Source organism: Hippopotamus amphibius, chromosome 13 (assembly GCF_030028045.1).
Source record: "Hippopotamus amphibius kiboko isolate mHipAmp2 chromosome 13, mHipAmp2.hap2, whole genome shotgun sequence".
Taxonomy (NCBI): domain Eukaryota; kingdom Metazoa; phylum Chordata; class Mammalia; order Artiodactyla; family Hippopotamidae; genus Hippopotamus; species Hippopotamus amphibius.
This window is the reverse complement of record NC_080198.1, coordinates 75844978-75861588: the sequence shown is the minus strand read 5'-3', so window position 1 is coordinate 75861588 and position 16611 is coordinate 75844978. Positions and strand designations below refer to the sequence as shown.

General features: G+C 40.5%; 1 protein-coding gene across 1 annotated transcript in view; it reads left to right on the top strand.

Moving 5' to 3' along the window:
• The first annotated feature begins 258 nt into the window (after positions 1 to 258).
• LOC130835332 (cGMP-specific 3',5'-cyclic phosphodiesterase-like) overlaps positions 259 to 16611 on the top strand; it is a 50028-nt gene continuing 33675 nt past the window's right edge. The window contains exon 1 of the mRNA XM_057706827.1: positions 259 to 698. Coding sequence (XP_057562810.1) covers positions 577 to 698 — 122 coding nt within the window. The 5' untranslated portion in view covers positions 259 to 576. The remainder of the gene's footprint in view (positions 699 to 16611) is intronic.

The following is a 16611-nucleotide window of genomic DNA, read 5'->3' as shown; positions in this document are numbered from 1 at the left end:
GAGGCGGGACAGTCATTGTTCTCCCTGGCCCGGGCTACCAGCACCTCTCACTTTCGGGAGAAACTTCCCCCGGCTGCCGCTCTCTGGGCTTGGGATGGGTCTCCACGGCGCGCCCTTCCCTGTCCTGGAGTGGGACGCTCAGCGAACACACACCCCCACAGTCACCTTTGCGCGCTCGTCCGGAGCCGGCCGGCACACAGCGCACCCCAGCGGCCGCGTGGCTGCCTTCTCGTCCTGGCCACTAGGCTTCCGCCGAGCTCGCCAGTCGCCGCCGCGCGCGCCTCGGAATCTGGGGACTCGAGAGCCTGCGAGAGCCAGTCTCAGCCAGACCCCAGGGAGAGCGCGGGGCTGCGGCACCCCGCCCCGCCCGCCACACCTGGGAGCGGTGAGGACCGGGAGAGGCGGGGCGCGGCAGGAGGCTGGCCCGGTGCCTGAGCAGCGCCGCCGAAAGCCGGCCGGACTGGAGCGGGGCGAAGGGGGAGGGTCTCGAGGCCGAGTCCAGCTCCTCCGAGGGAGGGACCCCAGCTGGGGTGGAAAACCTGCACGGGGGAGCCGCAGAGACGCGCCGCGCTGATCATGGAGTGGGCCGGCCCCGGCTCCGCGCGGCCGCAGCAGCAGTGGGACCAGGAATCGGTCGAAGCGTGGCTGGACGATCACTGGGACTTTACCTTCTCTTACTTTGTTAGGAAAGGCACCAGGTAAGAAGAGGACCCGTGGAAGACCCGGCCGGGGCATGGAGCGTAACCTGGGGCTGATCTCTGTCCCTTATTGAATTTTCCCCTTCGTTAACCATTAAACAGTCTCCACTCTCAGGCCCTTTGCCTTTGAAGTAGGGCCGTGATCCTGTTACGGTGTAGAGACCTCGACTTTAAGGCGAGTACAGCCGAAAACCCCAAGCGTCGGATTCGATCCAACTTGCACAAAGTTCAAATCCAAAAATGAACGTGCCGGACCCCCCTCTCCCTCCCTCCCTCCCCCCAACACGCTGGCAGCCCTGGTATTCCCTGGGAGCAAGACTATTTTCCTATGCCTGCGCTCACGGGCCTTCCTCTAGCCCTTCTCTAGCCTCCTGGTTCCCCTAAATCTCCTTAGCGAAACCAAAAACAGTTTTTGAGCCCTTTCCCTGCCGCTCCGGAAGCACCCTTTCCAATGCGGTCCCTGTGGCTCCGCTCCTCCCCCGTCCCCCTTCGCCCCGGCCCTGGCGGGGCGGGGAAGCCCGGGTAGGGCACGAGACCACGAAGAAGCCCCAAGGGCAGCAACATGCCGGAACCTTCCCAGAGTGAGTGCTGTCGGTTTTTTGCCCCCTTCCAGTCCCCTGGTTGTCCCGCGCTCCTCCTCTCGGCCGCTTTTGCGCGCAAGGCGGCGCCGCCGAACGGGCTCTGTGGAGGGGTTCGCGGCGCGCACACAAAGGACCGCGCGGAGGCGCGGCGGGGAGCGGACCCTGGGGGGGGTGACAGGTCCCGCGGCCCGGGACAACCCCAAAGGCCAGCTCTTCCTGGTCCGGAGCCAAGCGCCAGGGCGGCTGCTGCGGAGGGCGGGGAGGAGAGAGAGACTATCCTTCGGGAGGCGGCTGCTCAGCGGGCAGTCGGGGCGCGCGTGGGAAACGCTCGCGGGAGACTTGGAGAGGAATCGCGGCTGAAGCCGAGGGGCTAGGAGGGCGAAACGCAGAGTGCCCGGCGGCCGGGTGCCCCGAAGCCGGGGGAGTTGGTGCGAAGCCCGGCCGGCCGCTGCGCGTGGCACGGGGCTGACTCCAGACGCACCCCTTTGAAGGACGGGCCGGGATCTCGGCGTCGCCGGCTCCCGGCAGCGGCCCTCGGGCAGCTGGCGCTGGCCGCCTCTCCGGGAGGGAGACGCGAGCGGGGCGGTGATGCTGAAGGGGCCGGCCGGGGCTGGACGCTGGGCTCCCACCCGCCGGTGCACCCCCGCGACTCGGCCGGGCGCTCCCCGCCAGGGGGCGGCGCAGCGCGGGGCGAGCGGGCGGCGGCGGGCGGCGGCGCGACGGCGGGGGCGGTAGGGGAGCCGGCTTGGAGTCGCTGGCCTCCCCTGGGCACGTCGTCGGCCCCCAGCCCCCACCCCCACGGCGCCTCCTCGAGTCCAGGGTCCGCCGACGCCGCCTCATCTGCATCTCCAACTCCCCACGTTTGCTATGTTGCCTTTTGGAGACAAAACAAGGTACTTCCTTAAGCATCCTCCCCCTCTTTCCCCACTTTTCCCGGGGGCGCGGTGGGGGCCGGGTGCAGGGTGCTTGCACCCAGGTCACACCGGCGGGGCGATGCTTCGTTGAAAATGTGCTCTGTGACATTTCTGTCTTCCTCTACCTTCCTGCAGATGTAATACTCTGAGGTCTTAGATGGGGCGCTTTTTAACTCCGTTGCTCCTAAGGAATGTTCAGTGGGTGTCGAGTTGATCACTTTTGCGGGGTTTTAACAGAGGCGATGGCTTCGGGACAGATCTTATCTCCTCTGTTTAATTACTCAGCCTGCCTTTTAAAATCCTCTTCCCGCTTTCGCCTTCTATCAAAATACTAAATCTGGAGCGAGCCAGGGGATAAATCCTGAATGGAAAGTGGTTCCCTTTCGAAGGGCACTTTTCTGCGGGGTTGGGGTGAGGCACTAAGACCATCTAGGTCTGGAATTATCGATTGCTGGGAGCCAGCAGTTTTGAGAGGTCTCCTCCTCCGAGGCCATCTGTCCCCGTTTTCCTTTCACCCTTGCATACTTCCACCCTTCCGCCCTTAATGAATTATAGCGCATAGTATAATGTGGAGTGGGCAGGAGAACGGGGCTGATATTTTAAATGTGTAGAGGGATGTTCTTTAGGCAGATTATTAAGAAAGAACAAAATTATTTATTTTAAACTCAGCGTAAATGTCCTTTTTCTTTTTTTCTCCCCTCTCCCTTTAAAGACATAAACTTGGGATTGTTTGGTGGCAGCTTTTAACTCATACATAACAACACTTCACTTTGAGAGCCCGCCAAAAGTTTGAGTAACGTTTTTTTGGTTTTTTTTGTTGGTTTTTTTCCGGAAAATAAATTGAACGAGTTGTTACATTTCTTTTCACATTACTTTTTTCTCCCAAATAGCATAGGATTAAAATCCCAGTTCTCAAAATTACACTGCTTAGCGTAAAATGTAGATCATTGAGACTTTGTTAAAGATTTTCTCTTCAGTTAGGGTTTTTATATCATAGTTGATGTGGACAATACGCTGAAACGCTTTCTGTGGTATATATATGTGTGTGTGTGTAATCTTGGGAGAAGAGTTTATGTTGAGTTCAAGTTGAAAAACGAAAGTGTAAGATAATCAAGAGTAGTGTAGGCCCTCAATTTTAGGAGTTATACATAAAGCGCTGAAAGTAGTCAGTGTGAAGAATATAATCTGTCTTGTCTGTAGCCAGAGATTTTTCACGGAACAGTACTCCAGTTTGGGCTTCTATTTGATGGCATGACCTGGAGACACAGAATGAGAGGTTGAACATTAGCAAATTATAAAAATGCCAACCTGCTGAACACAGTGTGATTCACATGGTTGTGGTAAAAGCTTATTGGAGACACTTTGTTTACAGCTGTTTTTTGTTGTGGTTTTTGGTTTTTGGTTTTTAACGAAAAGCTCACATTACTTTGCTTTTTCCCCTTTTGTTAGACTATGTATAAAATGAACACTGTATGTGATTTGGGAAACCCTTGAAAGAGAATAGTTCTGTAGAGGCATTTGGTGTGTTTTAAGATTTAAAATAAATTTGCATTCACTTAGAATGGCCAGCTGTGCCTGTAAACAGGCTGGTTGGTAGAATTATTTCTACCTTATTTGATTTAATTGTTGTTTGACATTCATGCATGCTTCTCTGTTCTCTCCCCAAACTGAATGGTCTGCACTCAATAGTAAGTCATTGAATAGAAGGAAGGTTCTGGCCCTCCTTAACTCTCATGTAAACACCTGTGAATTTTGGTTGACCTTGAAAGCAATTATCGCTGCTATATTTTACATTATTTCCTATAATTATCTTTCCTTAAAAGCTATAGCTTGTAGCACACAAATAGATGCTTTTTAGCAATCAAAACCTGTTTCAGTGAATTTTGAGAGTGTCAGTTGAACATTTCATAATATAATCTATTGGCATAAAAATTAACTTGAGACTAGTAACTAAAACCTATGGAAAACTTCCACCCTTGCTATTATAGAAAACTTTGCAGTCCTGCAGGTTTGGGATGCTGTGTTCATTAAGGGCTTTAATGCTTGTACATTCACAGATGGAGCCTTTTTGGTGCTAATGCCACTTTAACAGCTGTTGTTATTCTTGACAGCATATTAGAATAATTTATCTTTCATTAGTTACTAATCAGCTCTGTGATTGTGGGGGATGTTTTTGATCCTTTAGTATTGTAGGGGTAATATGATTGACTTTTATTGCGTTGTTTTGCACTAGGCAAAAGCTTGAGAATATTTGGCATATACTGGAAATAGGAGATATTAAGTGAGGACAACTTTTTATGACTACTTGGATCAAAGTCCAGAAACAGAAGTTTTACACTCCCATGTAGTTTTCTATGATAGACTTTTTATTTGACATTGCAAAGCTGTGGTGAATTAGTTGATGTTTCAGGTCCTGTGTTTGGGATTTTCTTTTTCTCTTTCTTTCTTTTTCTTTTTTCTTTCTTTCTTTCTTCCTTCCTTCCTTCCTTTCTATCTTTCTTTCTTTCTTTCTTTTTCTCTTTCTCTTTTTCTTCCTTCCTTTCTCTTTCTCTTTCTTTTTTCTTTCTTTCTTTTTCTTTCTCTTTCTTCCTTCCTTCCTTTCTTCCTTTCTCTCTTTCTCTCTCTCTTCCTCTCTATCTCTCCTTCTCTCTCTCTTTCTCTTTCTTCCTTCCTTCCTTCCTGTGTCTGTCTCTCTCTGTGTGTGTCTCTAAAAGCTATAACCTTTTATTTGCATGATATTTATCTTAAAGTCAGATGATGGGTGTAAAATAAATCTTGCTATTCGATCTTAAAAATGTTTCTGTGATCATATAGGCATATAAACTTTTCACAATTTTCAAACGAGTTGCTAAGCATATTTTGTTAAGCAGTCACTAATACTGAAGATAATAAAGTCCTGTGGGCATTGACTCAGTCTGGCTTTGATATTATTTCTATTTTCATTATGGTAATTCTGGTGTAATAATGTCCTTTTATCCGTGTATTGCTTATGACCAGGGTCCTTATAGCCAGCTCTAAGACACCTTTTAGTGCCCTAAAAGTACTCATGTGGATTGAATTTGCATAGGATTGAATCTGGAAGAATCCATAGGAGCCCCTGAAATGTTTCTCATTGCTCTTCTATCACCAGTGTTCTCAGGGTTTCATATTCAGTTCCATTTTGAAAGCCCCCAATACAAGATCATGATTCCTAAAACTGTGGCAGAACTAATCAGTGGCAATTAGTCATTCAAATCTATTTGCTTAGTGTAACACTTAAATAGGCTTGTAGTACAATTCAGTAGCTTTTTTTTGTTTTTGATCTGGAGATCTATAGAGATTGCCAGTATTTTCTTAATATTGTTTTCAGTACCTAAAGATGAGCAGTTTTTAGCATTTTGATTATGTTGTGCAACCCAATTTCCTTTCTAAATAGTTCCACCTGAAGAAATGACTTGAGTCTGGTTTCTGATACGATTTCTTTTAAAATATATGAAAATGCTTTCAAGTTGTATGGGTAAAGTTTGTACCTTCACCCTTATCTGATTACAGAGAGTATGTCTTACTAAGATGCATGCTTCCCTTCTTCTAGATTTGAAAACACGAATTAACCTAAACATGCTTGAACTTCCTAATACTTTTTAATAATGCTTGGGAAAGAGTTCTTTCGTATGAGAAAAGTCTTTAAAAAAACTGCTTGGTATTTATTAGTTTGTCCCTCAAATATTTTTCAAACTAACAATTTATTAAACCCCTAACTGTTGCGTTAAGTTAGATTTTTTCTTTGTTCTCAGGGCTAATTGTAGGATAAAACCTCTTGCTTTGGTAAGGGCTTCAGGGCAATTAAATAAATCACTGAGTTGATTGATAGTGGACGGTTGAAAAATGACTAATTTTTGAATTTAGACTGCACACTAGCTACTGACTTTGCAGGACTTCCTATGAGATTACTTTAGCTGGACAGATGTTGATTCAGTTGATCAATGTTACAGCTGATTGATGTGGCCTTGGAAATATCTGTTAAATCAGATTCTCAGTAAAAAAAAAAAAAAAAAAGTGCCTATGAATTACAACCTAAGAATAAAAATTGAAGAAACTCTTTCCACATGAGTCATTCGTTTGATATTTAGCTCTGTAATCTTATTTACTGACTTGGTATTCTCACTTTATTTTGAATCATATTTTTTTTCATGGTGTGAGTGCTTTATTCATTTTCTCTAACTGGTAGGAATTTCTACTTATTGCCAACTAAATATTTAAGTCAGGTAAGGTAAACTAAGTGTTACGTTCATAAGAATCATCCTGATGAATAGTCTAAAAAGCTTTATAAAAAGCTTTCTGTATATGGATGTATACATAGATGTATATATACACATACCCCATTTTGTAGTTTGTAGTGAACATGCTTTTTAAAGTCTTAGGTGCCATTGTGAGCTTCTGTATTCTTTGAGACCTTTCCCTTATTTCTGAAATGTAAAGTAAAATTAACTTTTTGCAAATTGTCTTCTCGGAATAATTTTATTATATCTAAACTTGAGAAAGACAAGATCCCTATCTGATCTCATATCCCTGGTAATAATTATTTTTTAAAAAGTCATCATTTCTACTTTCTGTTGAATAAGTATACTGAGGTTATAAGAAGAGAAAAAACCCTGATTTTTTAAGCTGATGAAATAATTAAAACACACAGGATCTTTGAACTGTAGAGTTAGAGGAGATCATGTCCAGTGTTTCTCAAATTTAAGTAATGTTTACCTTGTAAGAAAGACATTCTTATTGATCCCCAGTATCTTCGTTAAAAAGCTTTTGGTCACAAGTGACAGAAACGCATCTTAAACTCATACAAAATTAACTGACAATTGACATTCCTGGAGTTTGGTTTGGGTGTGAAATTCACCTGATGAAATAATCTTGTCAACATTCTTTTTGTCTGTATATCTGTCTAATCAATCTTCCTTCCTTCATTCCTTCTCTCCTTCCCTCCCTCCCTCCCTCTCTGCCTCCCTCCCTCCATCCCTGCTTCCCTCCATCCCTTTGGCCCTATGCAGCTTTGGCTTTATTCTCAGGCAGGCTTTCTTTGTGCACTGGAAAAGTTTCTCCTTGGCAAGTTTATGTGGGTCTTAAACTTCTGATGTTTGAGAAGTACCTTCTTATCCATATCAGTCATCTCAAGATTACTTGGCCTTGCTTGCATGACTTGCCTGCTCTGGACCTGTCACTGTGTCAGGAAGAATAAGGGTGTCTCACTACTTTGCTGGGGCAGGTCGCCCATAGTGTGATTCGTCAGTGGGGGAGGAGAAATTCCCCAAAGAAAGTGATGTCAGCACCTCCAGAGGTTCCAGAGATCTGCCATACCTAGTACTGACTTTCTCTTATTTTAATGTTAGTTAAATGTGGAATTCTTAAGAGTAGGTATAAGTTAATCCTAGTTATAGCAATTATACAGCTAATACCAAAAAAAGTGTATAAGTTAATTATGAATTAAATGATAAAACTCTAGCCAAATGTAAATTGACAGGCTTCATTAAATCATCCTGGTAAGGGTGACTGTGGCCCTGATTCCCCTGCAGGGGTCTGGTGAGGTCCGCTTGCCTTGGCTGCAGTTGCCTCCTGATGATTGTTTCTCCCAATGGGGCCCTCTTAACAGTCGTGCAACTTTTAGTGCCATAGCACAGTACACCAGCTTTGGGGTTTTATTTGGCTTGAAAGCATATTTGCATATTAAATCTACTTTTTTTTCTCTTTACCCCCGAACCATTGGGCTGCAGTGTGATTGTAAACAGAAATATAAACTTGACTGCTAAAATTGCAGGATAGTATTTGGTTATAAGGTGGTCATCCCAATCATTTAAAGTATATGTCTTGTACTTTTTTTTTTTTAGGTTTTAATTGTCATTAGTGTGAAAACGCAAAACTGAAGCATTTCCATAGAAAAACTACAGATCTTCAAAACATACTTGCTTTGGACTGTCCCGGCTTCTCGTACCTTAGATTGAGACATGCCAATCTAGTCCAGTCTTTCCCATATCTAAGCTGCAAAACAAATCGGTTTACATATTTACAGTATAGATTTTGCTTATTAGGTTTTCTTTCAGATGTAAGTAGGTTTTCCATGAAAGAACATTTTTCATATATGTGATTGTGAATGCATGGAAAATTATAAAACATGTCTCTTCCAACTCTTGGTCAAATTTGAATGTAAAAATATGAAGCAGTTGTGCATTTTATTTATATTTGGTCCCAGTAAGCATCTCAGATGTTTTCATAGCTGGAGAACACTTGGGAACATCAAATAACTTTAGGCAGCATTTGTTTCTAAACCATGCCAGAAGCAAAGGAACTACTCACTGTAACATCAGAGTAGAGATTATTGGAGGAATCACTTGGAGGTGTCCCAGATCGCCCCTGTTTCATTTAATACCCTGTTATAGTATGTTAATCTTTTATTCATCCAAACCATTGCTTTTTTTTCTTTCCTTTTTTTTTTTTTAATTGAAGTATAGTTGATTTACAGTGTTGTGTTAGTTTCAGGTTTACAGCGAAGTGATTCATCTTTTTCAGATTCGTTTTCATTGTAGTCAACCATTGCTTCTTAAAGGGGATGCTGTTTGGCATTCGGTAGTGATACTTTTTGTTGTTGTGAGAAACTGTTCCGCGTGTTGCAGGATGTTTAACATCCTTGGGCCCCAGAAACTAAATGTCAGGAGCACCCCGATTATTGTGACACACATTTCCACATGACCCCCAAAGGCTGGCACCACTACTTGGTTAGGAGCCACTGTTCTGAACCCTTTAAAATTTACTTCTATTTATGGTGGTTAAGGGCCCCAGATAAGATAGATTTAAGCTTCAACCCCAGAACTACCACTTTCTTAAAAGTACCTTTAGGTACTTTATTTGCTTTCCCTGCAAAATGGGAATAATAGCATTGACTTCTAGTGTTCTTAAGGAATTTAAAGGAACTAATACATATATCCTTATCTTTTTTAGACGGATTTTCAGTAGGTTACTGTTTATTGTACTGAGAATCATCAGTGCCTTAATTATAATTGCAAACTTTGAGAGTCACCCCCTTATTCTGATAAGTGGGAATTAGAACAACAAAACAGGGACTTAATAGACTTTGTGTCCTTCTCATTTTTTAGATGAGTTTTTATTAATGGTTGGAACAGAACCTTTTGTGGATTGTGTAAGGTACTGGAAAGGGAATTGAAATGGGAGTCCAGACCTCCTGCCTGTGTTCCCAGCTTTGTGACTGGCCCAGGTTAATAAATCTTGGCTTTAAAATGGGAGATAGGAGGGGGTGAGAAATCAAAGCAGAGAAATTCATAAATGAGTTTAACAATCTCTTTCAGCTCTAAGCATCCTTGATTCTCACCAGGAGAGCAGAATATCAACTTCTCAGATTGAATAGTTTCCTTCTTTAAGTATTTTCCAAGTATGAGTGGTGGATCTAGGTCAATTATGCAAACAACACAACTAAAACTGTGTAAAATTAGGATCCAAGAGCAGAAGAAATATCTAACATTATATTTTATGTGAGTTATTTTTATGTTTTTCCTACAGATCATTTTATCACATTTCCCTATGTTATCAACCATCCCTTTTTAGACAGGAAATTAGTGTACTCTTTGTAATTCTGGTTTTAAGTGGTTAATTCCCATCAGTGATGGAGAAAGGCACTGGAGAGAAAGAGAAAGGGGTCATGTTTTAATAGTAGACTTAAAAACATGATTGTGCACTGTGTTTGTGGATCATTCAGGGCCTGTAACTGTTTCCTTTGTTTTGTTTGAGGCACCCTGCAAATCTCTGTAATGTTACTCAAGGGTAACATCCTTGAGGCCCAGATATCAGCCTACCTATAGAATTCCCCCAAGTAAGCCCCCTTGGGTGGGAACTAAAGTGGACCAATTTTAATCCCCAGATCTCCTGTAGCAGAGTGTTAAAGCATTGTTTTTATCAAGTGTTGATATTTAAAACCATTCTCCAGTTTAGAGGTATGGTTGTTATGAAATATTGCTATGGTTTTTATCATAAGTAATTAGTTGTATATTTTATCACATTTGTTGTCAAACAGTTTTATTATATCTGTGATGTTTTGAAAAACTCATCACCGAAATTCTATAACTTATTTTTAAAAATTAAATTCTGAGTAGTAATAGAAAGACAGTGATTTTTCTCAAGAAACAAAACACAACACTGTTCAGCTCTTAATCTTTGTGCATTATTCAGGAAATTATGTCATATGTAAGTGTAGTTATTGGTCTAGGGAGTCTATGTTTTTTCAGTTCTAATTTGAGAAAATACCAACATTGAAACAATTGTTTTTTTTTGCACAAGTGTTTCTATAGAGAAATTAGTGCTTTTAAACTAGGAGCTTAAAAAGAAACAAATGGGTAACATCTCATTATTCTGTAGAAACCCATGAATACATTATTTTTATTTTTACAAAATAAATTTTGAAAATATATTTCAGTTAATGTTCGATTAACTTGGGAATTTCCTGGTGGTCCGGTGTTTAGGACTCAGTGCTTTCACTGCCAATGGCCCGGGTTCGATCCTTGGTCAGGGAACTAAGATCCCACAGGCTGCATGGCGTGGCCAGAAACAAAAAATTCAGTTAACTTAAAAACAGTAATGACCACATATTAAACACTGTGTACTAGACTCTATGCTATTACTTTATAGGCATCATTTCCCTTAATTTTCTGAAGAACGCGATGAGGGTTAATGCCATTATCTCTATTTTATAGAGAGTGAATAATGCACCTGAGGTCTTATCTCAGAAGCAGCTCTGGGGTTGAAGCCTCAGTCTGTCCCACCAAGAGCCCTTACCCACCAATCTCTACTGAAGTTCAATATTCAATATTAACGGAAGCAAAGCAAAGACTCATAGATTTAATGTCGTGAGGAATTTAACTCAGGAAGAGGCTAAAGTTTCTCCTAGGGCCTCTTCATGTGCAAGCACGTTACTAAATGAGGTGCCTAAAGACTTTGCCCAAGTGGGTTTCGTTTCCATATATAATTTTAGAGTATGAAAAGTGGGACCTCGCCAATGACATTTTAAAATAGAACGGCTGAAAACTTGGGTACTAGACTGTTACCATTGTATTTTTAGTATTAGAACACAAATACCCTAAGTACAGTATATTTTCAAAGAATTTTTATCCTCTGATACATTATTTTAGGCAAGAGTACGAAACACATTAAACTAGTTGCTCTACAAGTAGGTTTCATCTAATTATATTTTTAACCCGTGAGAATTATGTTTACATCAGAATTTTACACTGCTTTGTAAATTTTTCTTTGCCTTACTTTTCTAGATGCCAGGAAATAGTCTATAAAACCTAGACAAAGTATTTAAATTATTTTTCCCTTTCAAGGCATCTGGAATACTGAATATGTACTTTAAGGTATTTCTGTCTTTTTAAGATGAGTGAGCACAGTAAAAGTTATTGCTTCGTGGAGCCCCTTTGTACACAGTTGCGAGTGCATGTGTGTTTGTGTGTGTGTGTGTGTGTCTCCCTTTTGCTAACCGTCTTTGAAATGGTATGTGAGAATTTGCATCCCATTATGCAGTAAGTTTTGCATATTCTATTTAATACTTCTAGATAGTAAGCATTTGGAAGAAGCTATGACTTGTTTAGATTAGTGGGAAATTTCTAGAACACAAATTATAAACTGTAGTTTTCCTCCCTGGGATAGGTAATAATATTGAGTGAAAATTAGAAATTGCAAAAGGGGGAAAGTTGTCATTCATAACAGAGTATATGCCATCATCTGGTGACATTCCATTTTTTCAATGGATATTACTAATCAGTTTATAAAATTTTTGTAGAATATGAGATGAAGCATAGCTCATATCTAAAACTTAAACCTATTTAAATATCCCGCAAAAAGATATTCTTAGCTTGGTACCATTAAATTTAATCATTAACTTAATTGAATCTATCATTTTAAGAATGATACACTTTTCATCTTCTTTAAAAATATGAGCACACAGGATGTGTAGGAATGAAATATGTAGCACTTTGTTTCTACCATGTGTGTAATTTTGATGAGATAACTCTTTGTTACAACCGTTGTAAAAAATGACAATTCACCTCCTAGGCTTTCTACCCCCCAGAATTTCTTCCATGCTTTTTTCTTATCATTCACGAATGAATTTATTCTTTCCATTTCTCTGTGTATTACCAAAGATCCCAAATGCCTGACACTGGAAATGTCAAGCTCAGCCTTTTCCTGCAGCAGCTGCTAGAACCTGGCCGCCTGGCCTTTTGAGTGCATGAACTCATTTAGTTTTGTAGGGTGCTCCAGCCACAATGAACATTGTCTTGAAGGATGCAGTGCTGTTAGGGCTTTACAGAAGCCTCCTGAAATCAAAATATGTTAAACGTTATTCCTCATGACACTGATGTTTGTATTAAATCATCATTGCACGGGTGGGACTCTTGAGCTGCAAGCGTCTTCAGTAAAGTAGAATACTAAGATAGTAGACTTCTGATTGGATTCATTGTTTTAAGAGATTGGGGGTTTAAAATCCAAGTCACATTTATGATAACTCATGGCACGTTTTGATCAGCTTCCAGTGGCTGTATTTCCGGCTATCTAATTAATTTCAATCTTTTGGGTTCTTTACTTGCTCAGGAAGGGAAAGGATCCCTTCGTGAGCCCTGAGCAGCATCTCTGGTACCTGTAAGTTTGAAAGCACAGATGGTATTCACATTCATGTTACCTGAGTGAAGTAACTCCCAACATTGATTTTGGCACCCTCCAGGGTTTCTCCAGTTATTTTAAGACATATTGTAGAAGTTTAAAAACAAAACGTCGAATTTACCCATTTTAAAAAGGTGTATAATGCAACTCATTTATGAGGTGAGAAATTTTGTGTGTAATAAAATGTGGAAGGAAATAACTGACTGGAGAATAATAAAACAGATTTCGGTGAGGAGAGAAGGAATGACTTAGATGGGGTATTTTTCACTCATTTTTTTTTTTTTTTTTTTTTTTTTTTGCCTTTTAAAATACTTCTATATCTAGCTAAGTTTTTGGTAGTACGGACAAAATATCTTTCATACTTTCCTTTCATCCCTTTCTTTTATACACTTCTATTCCTTTCTTTTTCTTTGCATATTTCCAACCACATTACGCTCTTCTGTTCCCCTTTCTTCCAGCCATTTTAAGTGTATTTTATCTTAACATACTTATAAGCAACACTATCGGTCTGCTCAGACTCCTTGCTCTATTCTCCAGATGATGCACTGCCTTGGTATTAATATTAGGCTTTTGTCTTTATCTTAGTTCTTAGTACAGTTGTCTAATTACATTCTGAGAATCTCCATTCTCTCTGGTGGTACTCCAGCTCATTTCTATATTTGATCCTAGCTTACAAAATCTCCCTGGATTGATGATTGTATGTGTAGGGTGTTATTTGTTGTTTGTTTGCTTTTGCTTTTGTCTCTGATTCGTTCTGTTTCAGTTGTCAATTTCTGCTGGGTTTCTCTCTGAATATCTGATAGCACACTGGGGTTCTGTCAGGTCTTTCTAGAACCTTATGTCCTAACGGATTCAATAATTGTGTGTCTTATACATGTATGTGTTTCCTAGACTGAATATTCGTCTAATCCAATACTTGGACATTAGTCTGAGGCTTGGACAGTCTTCTATAAACACCTCTATCACCAGGACAAGCAACCCCAAAAGCTTGGACAACCATGAGGAAACAAAGAAACACCATGCAGGCAAAGGAGCAGGAAAAAAACCCACAAGACCAAATAAATGAGGAGGAAATAGGAAAAATGCCTGAAAAAGAATTTAGAGTAATGATAGTAAAAATGATACAAAATCTCGATAACAAATTAGAGAAAGTACAAGAAACAGTTCATAAGAACTCAGAAAAACAAACAGCAATGGATAACAAAATAACTGAAATTAAAAATACTCTAGATGCTCTAACCAGCAGAATGACTGAGGCAGAAGAACGAATAAGTGAGTTGGAAGATAGAATGGAAGAAATAAACGCCACAGAGCAGGAAAAAGATAAAAAAATAAAAAGACTAGAAGACAGCCTCAGAGACCTCAGTGATAACCTTAAACGTACCAACATTCGAATTATAGGCATCCCAGAAGAAGAAGAAAACAAGAAAGGGTCTGTGAAAATATTTGAAGAGGTTCTAGTGGAAAACTTCCCCAACATGGGAAAGGAAATAATGAACCAAGTCCAAGAAGCACAGAGAGTCCCATACAGAATAAACCCAAGGAGAAATACACCAAGACACATATTAATCAAACTAACGACAATTCAACACAAAGAAAAAATATTAAAAGCAGCAAGAGAAAAGCAACAAACAACATATAAGGGAAAACCCATCAGGATAACAGCTGACCTTTCTACAGAAACTCTGCAGGCCAGAAGGGAATGGCAGGATATACTGAAAGTCCTGAAAGAGAGAAACCTACAGCCAAGAATACTTTACCCAGCAAGAATCTCATTCAGATTTGAGGGAGAAATCAAAAGCTTTCCAGACAAGCAAAAGTTAAGAGAATTCAGCACCACCAAACCAGCCTTACAACAAGTGCTAAAGGAACTTCTCTAAGTAGGAAACACAAGAAAAGGAAAACACCTACAAATACAAACCCAAAACAATTAAGAAAATGGTCATTGGAACACACATGTCAATAATCACTTTAAATGTCAATGGATTAAATGCTCCAACCAAAAGACACAGACTGGCTGAATGGATACAAAAACAAGACCCTTCTATATGCTGCCTACAAGAAACCCACTTCAGACCAAGGGATACATACAGACTGAAAGTGAAGGGATGGAAAAAGATATTCCATGCAAATGGAAGTCAAAAGAAAGCTGGAGTAGCAATACTCATATCAGACAAATTAGACTTGAAAGTAAAGACTATTACAAGAGACAAGGAAGGGCACTACATAATGATCAAGGGATCCATCCAAGAAGAACATATCACAATGGTAAATATCTATGCCCCCAATATAGGAGCACCTCAATACATAAGGCAAATGCTAACAGCTATAAAAGGGGACATCGACAGTAACAATTATAGTGGGAGACTTGAACACCCCACTTACATCAATGGACAGATCATCCAAACAGAAAATAAATAAAGACACACAAGCTTTAAATGACACATTAGACCATCTCGACTTAATTGATATTTATAGGACATTCCATCCAAAAACGACAGACTACACTTTCTTCTCAAGTGCACACGGAACATTTTCCAGGATAGATCACATCTTGGGTCACAAATCAAACCTCAGCAAATTCAAGAAAATTGAAATCATATCAAGCATCTTCTCAGACCACAACGCCATGAGACTAGATATCAATTACAGGAAAAAAACTGCAAAAAAGACAAACACATGGAGGCTAAACAATTCACTATTAAACAACCAAGGAATCACTACAGAAATCAAAGAGGAAATCAAAAAGTATCTAGAAACAAATGACAACGAAAATACAACAACCCAAAACCTATGGGACGCAGCAAAAGCAGTTCTAAGAGGGAAGTTTATAGCAATACAGTCCTACCTTAAGAAACAAGAAAATGATCGAATAAACAACCTAACCTTACACCTCAAACAACTAGAGAAAGAAGAACAAAGAAACCCCAAAGTGAGCAGAAGGAAAGAAATCGTAAAGATCAGAGCAGAAATAAATGAAAAAGAAAGGAAAGAAACCATAAGAAAAATAAATAAAACTAAAAGCTGGTTCTTTGAGAAGATTAACAAAATTGATAAACCATTAGCCAGACTCATCAAGAAAAAAAAGGAGAAGATGCAAATCAACAGAATTAGAAATGAAAAAGGAGAAGTCACAACGGACACCTCAGAAATACAAAACATCATGAGAGACTACTACAAGCAACTATATGCCAATCAATTGGATAACCTGGAAGAAATGGATACATTCTTAGAAAAATACAATCTTCCAAGACTGAACCAGGAAGAAATAGAAACCATGAACAGACCAATCACAAGTACAGAAATTGAGGCAGTGATTAAAAATCTCCCAACACACAAAAGCCCAGGACCAGATGGATTCACAGGCGAATTCTATCAAACATTTCGAGAAGAGTTAACACCTATCCTTCTCAAACTCTTCCAAAATATTGCAGAAGGCGGAGCACTCCCAAACTCATTCTATGAGGCTACCATCACCCTGATACCAAAACCAGGCAAAGATGTCACAAAAAAAGAAAACTACAGACCAATATCACTGATGAATATAGATGCAAAAATCCTCAACAAAATACTAGCTAACAGACTGCAACAGCACATTAAAAAAATCATACACCACGATCAAGTGGGGTTTATCCCTGGGATGCAAGGATTCTTCAATATACGCAAATCAATCAACGTGATACATCATATCAACAAATTGAAGGATAAAAACCATATGATCAT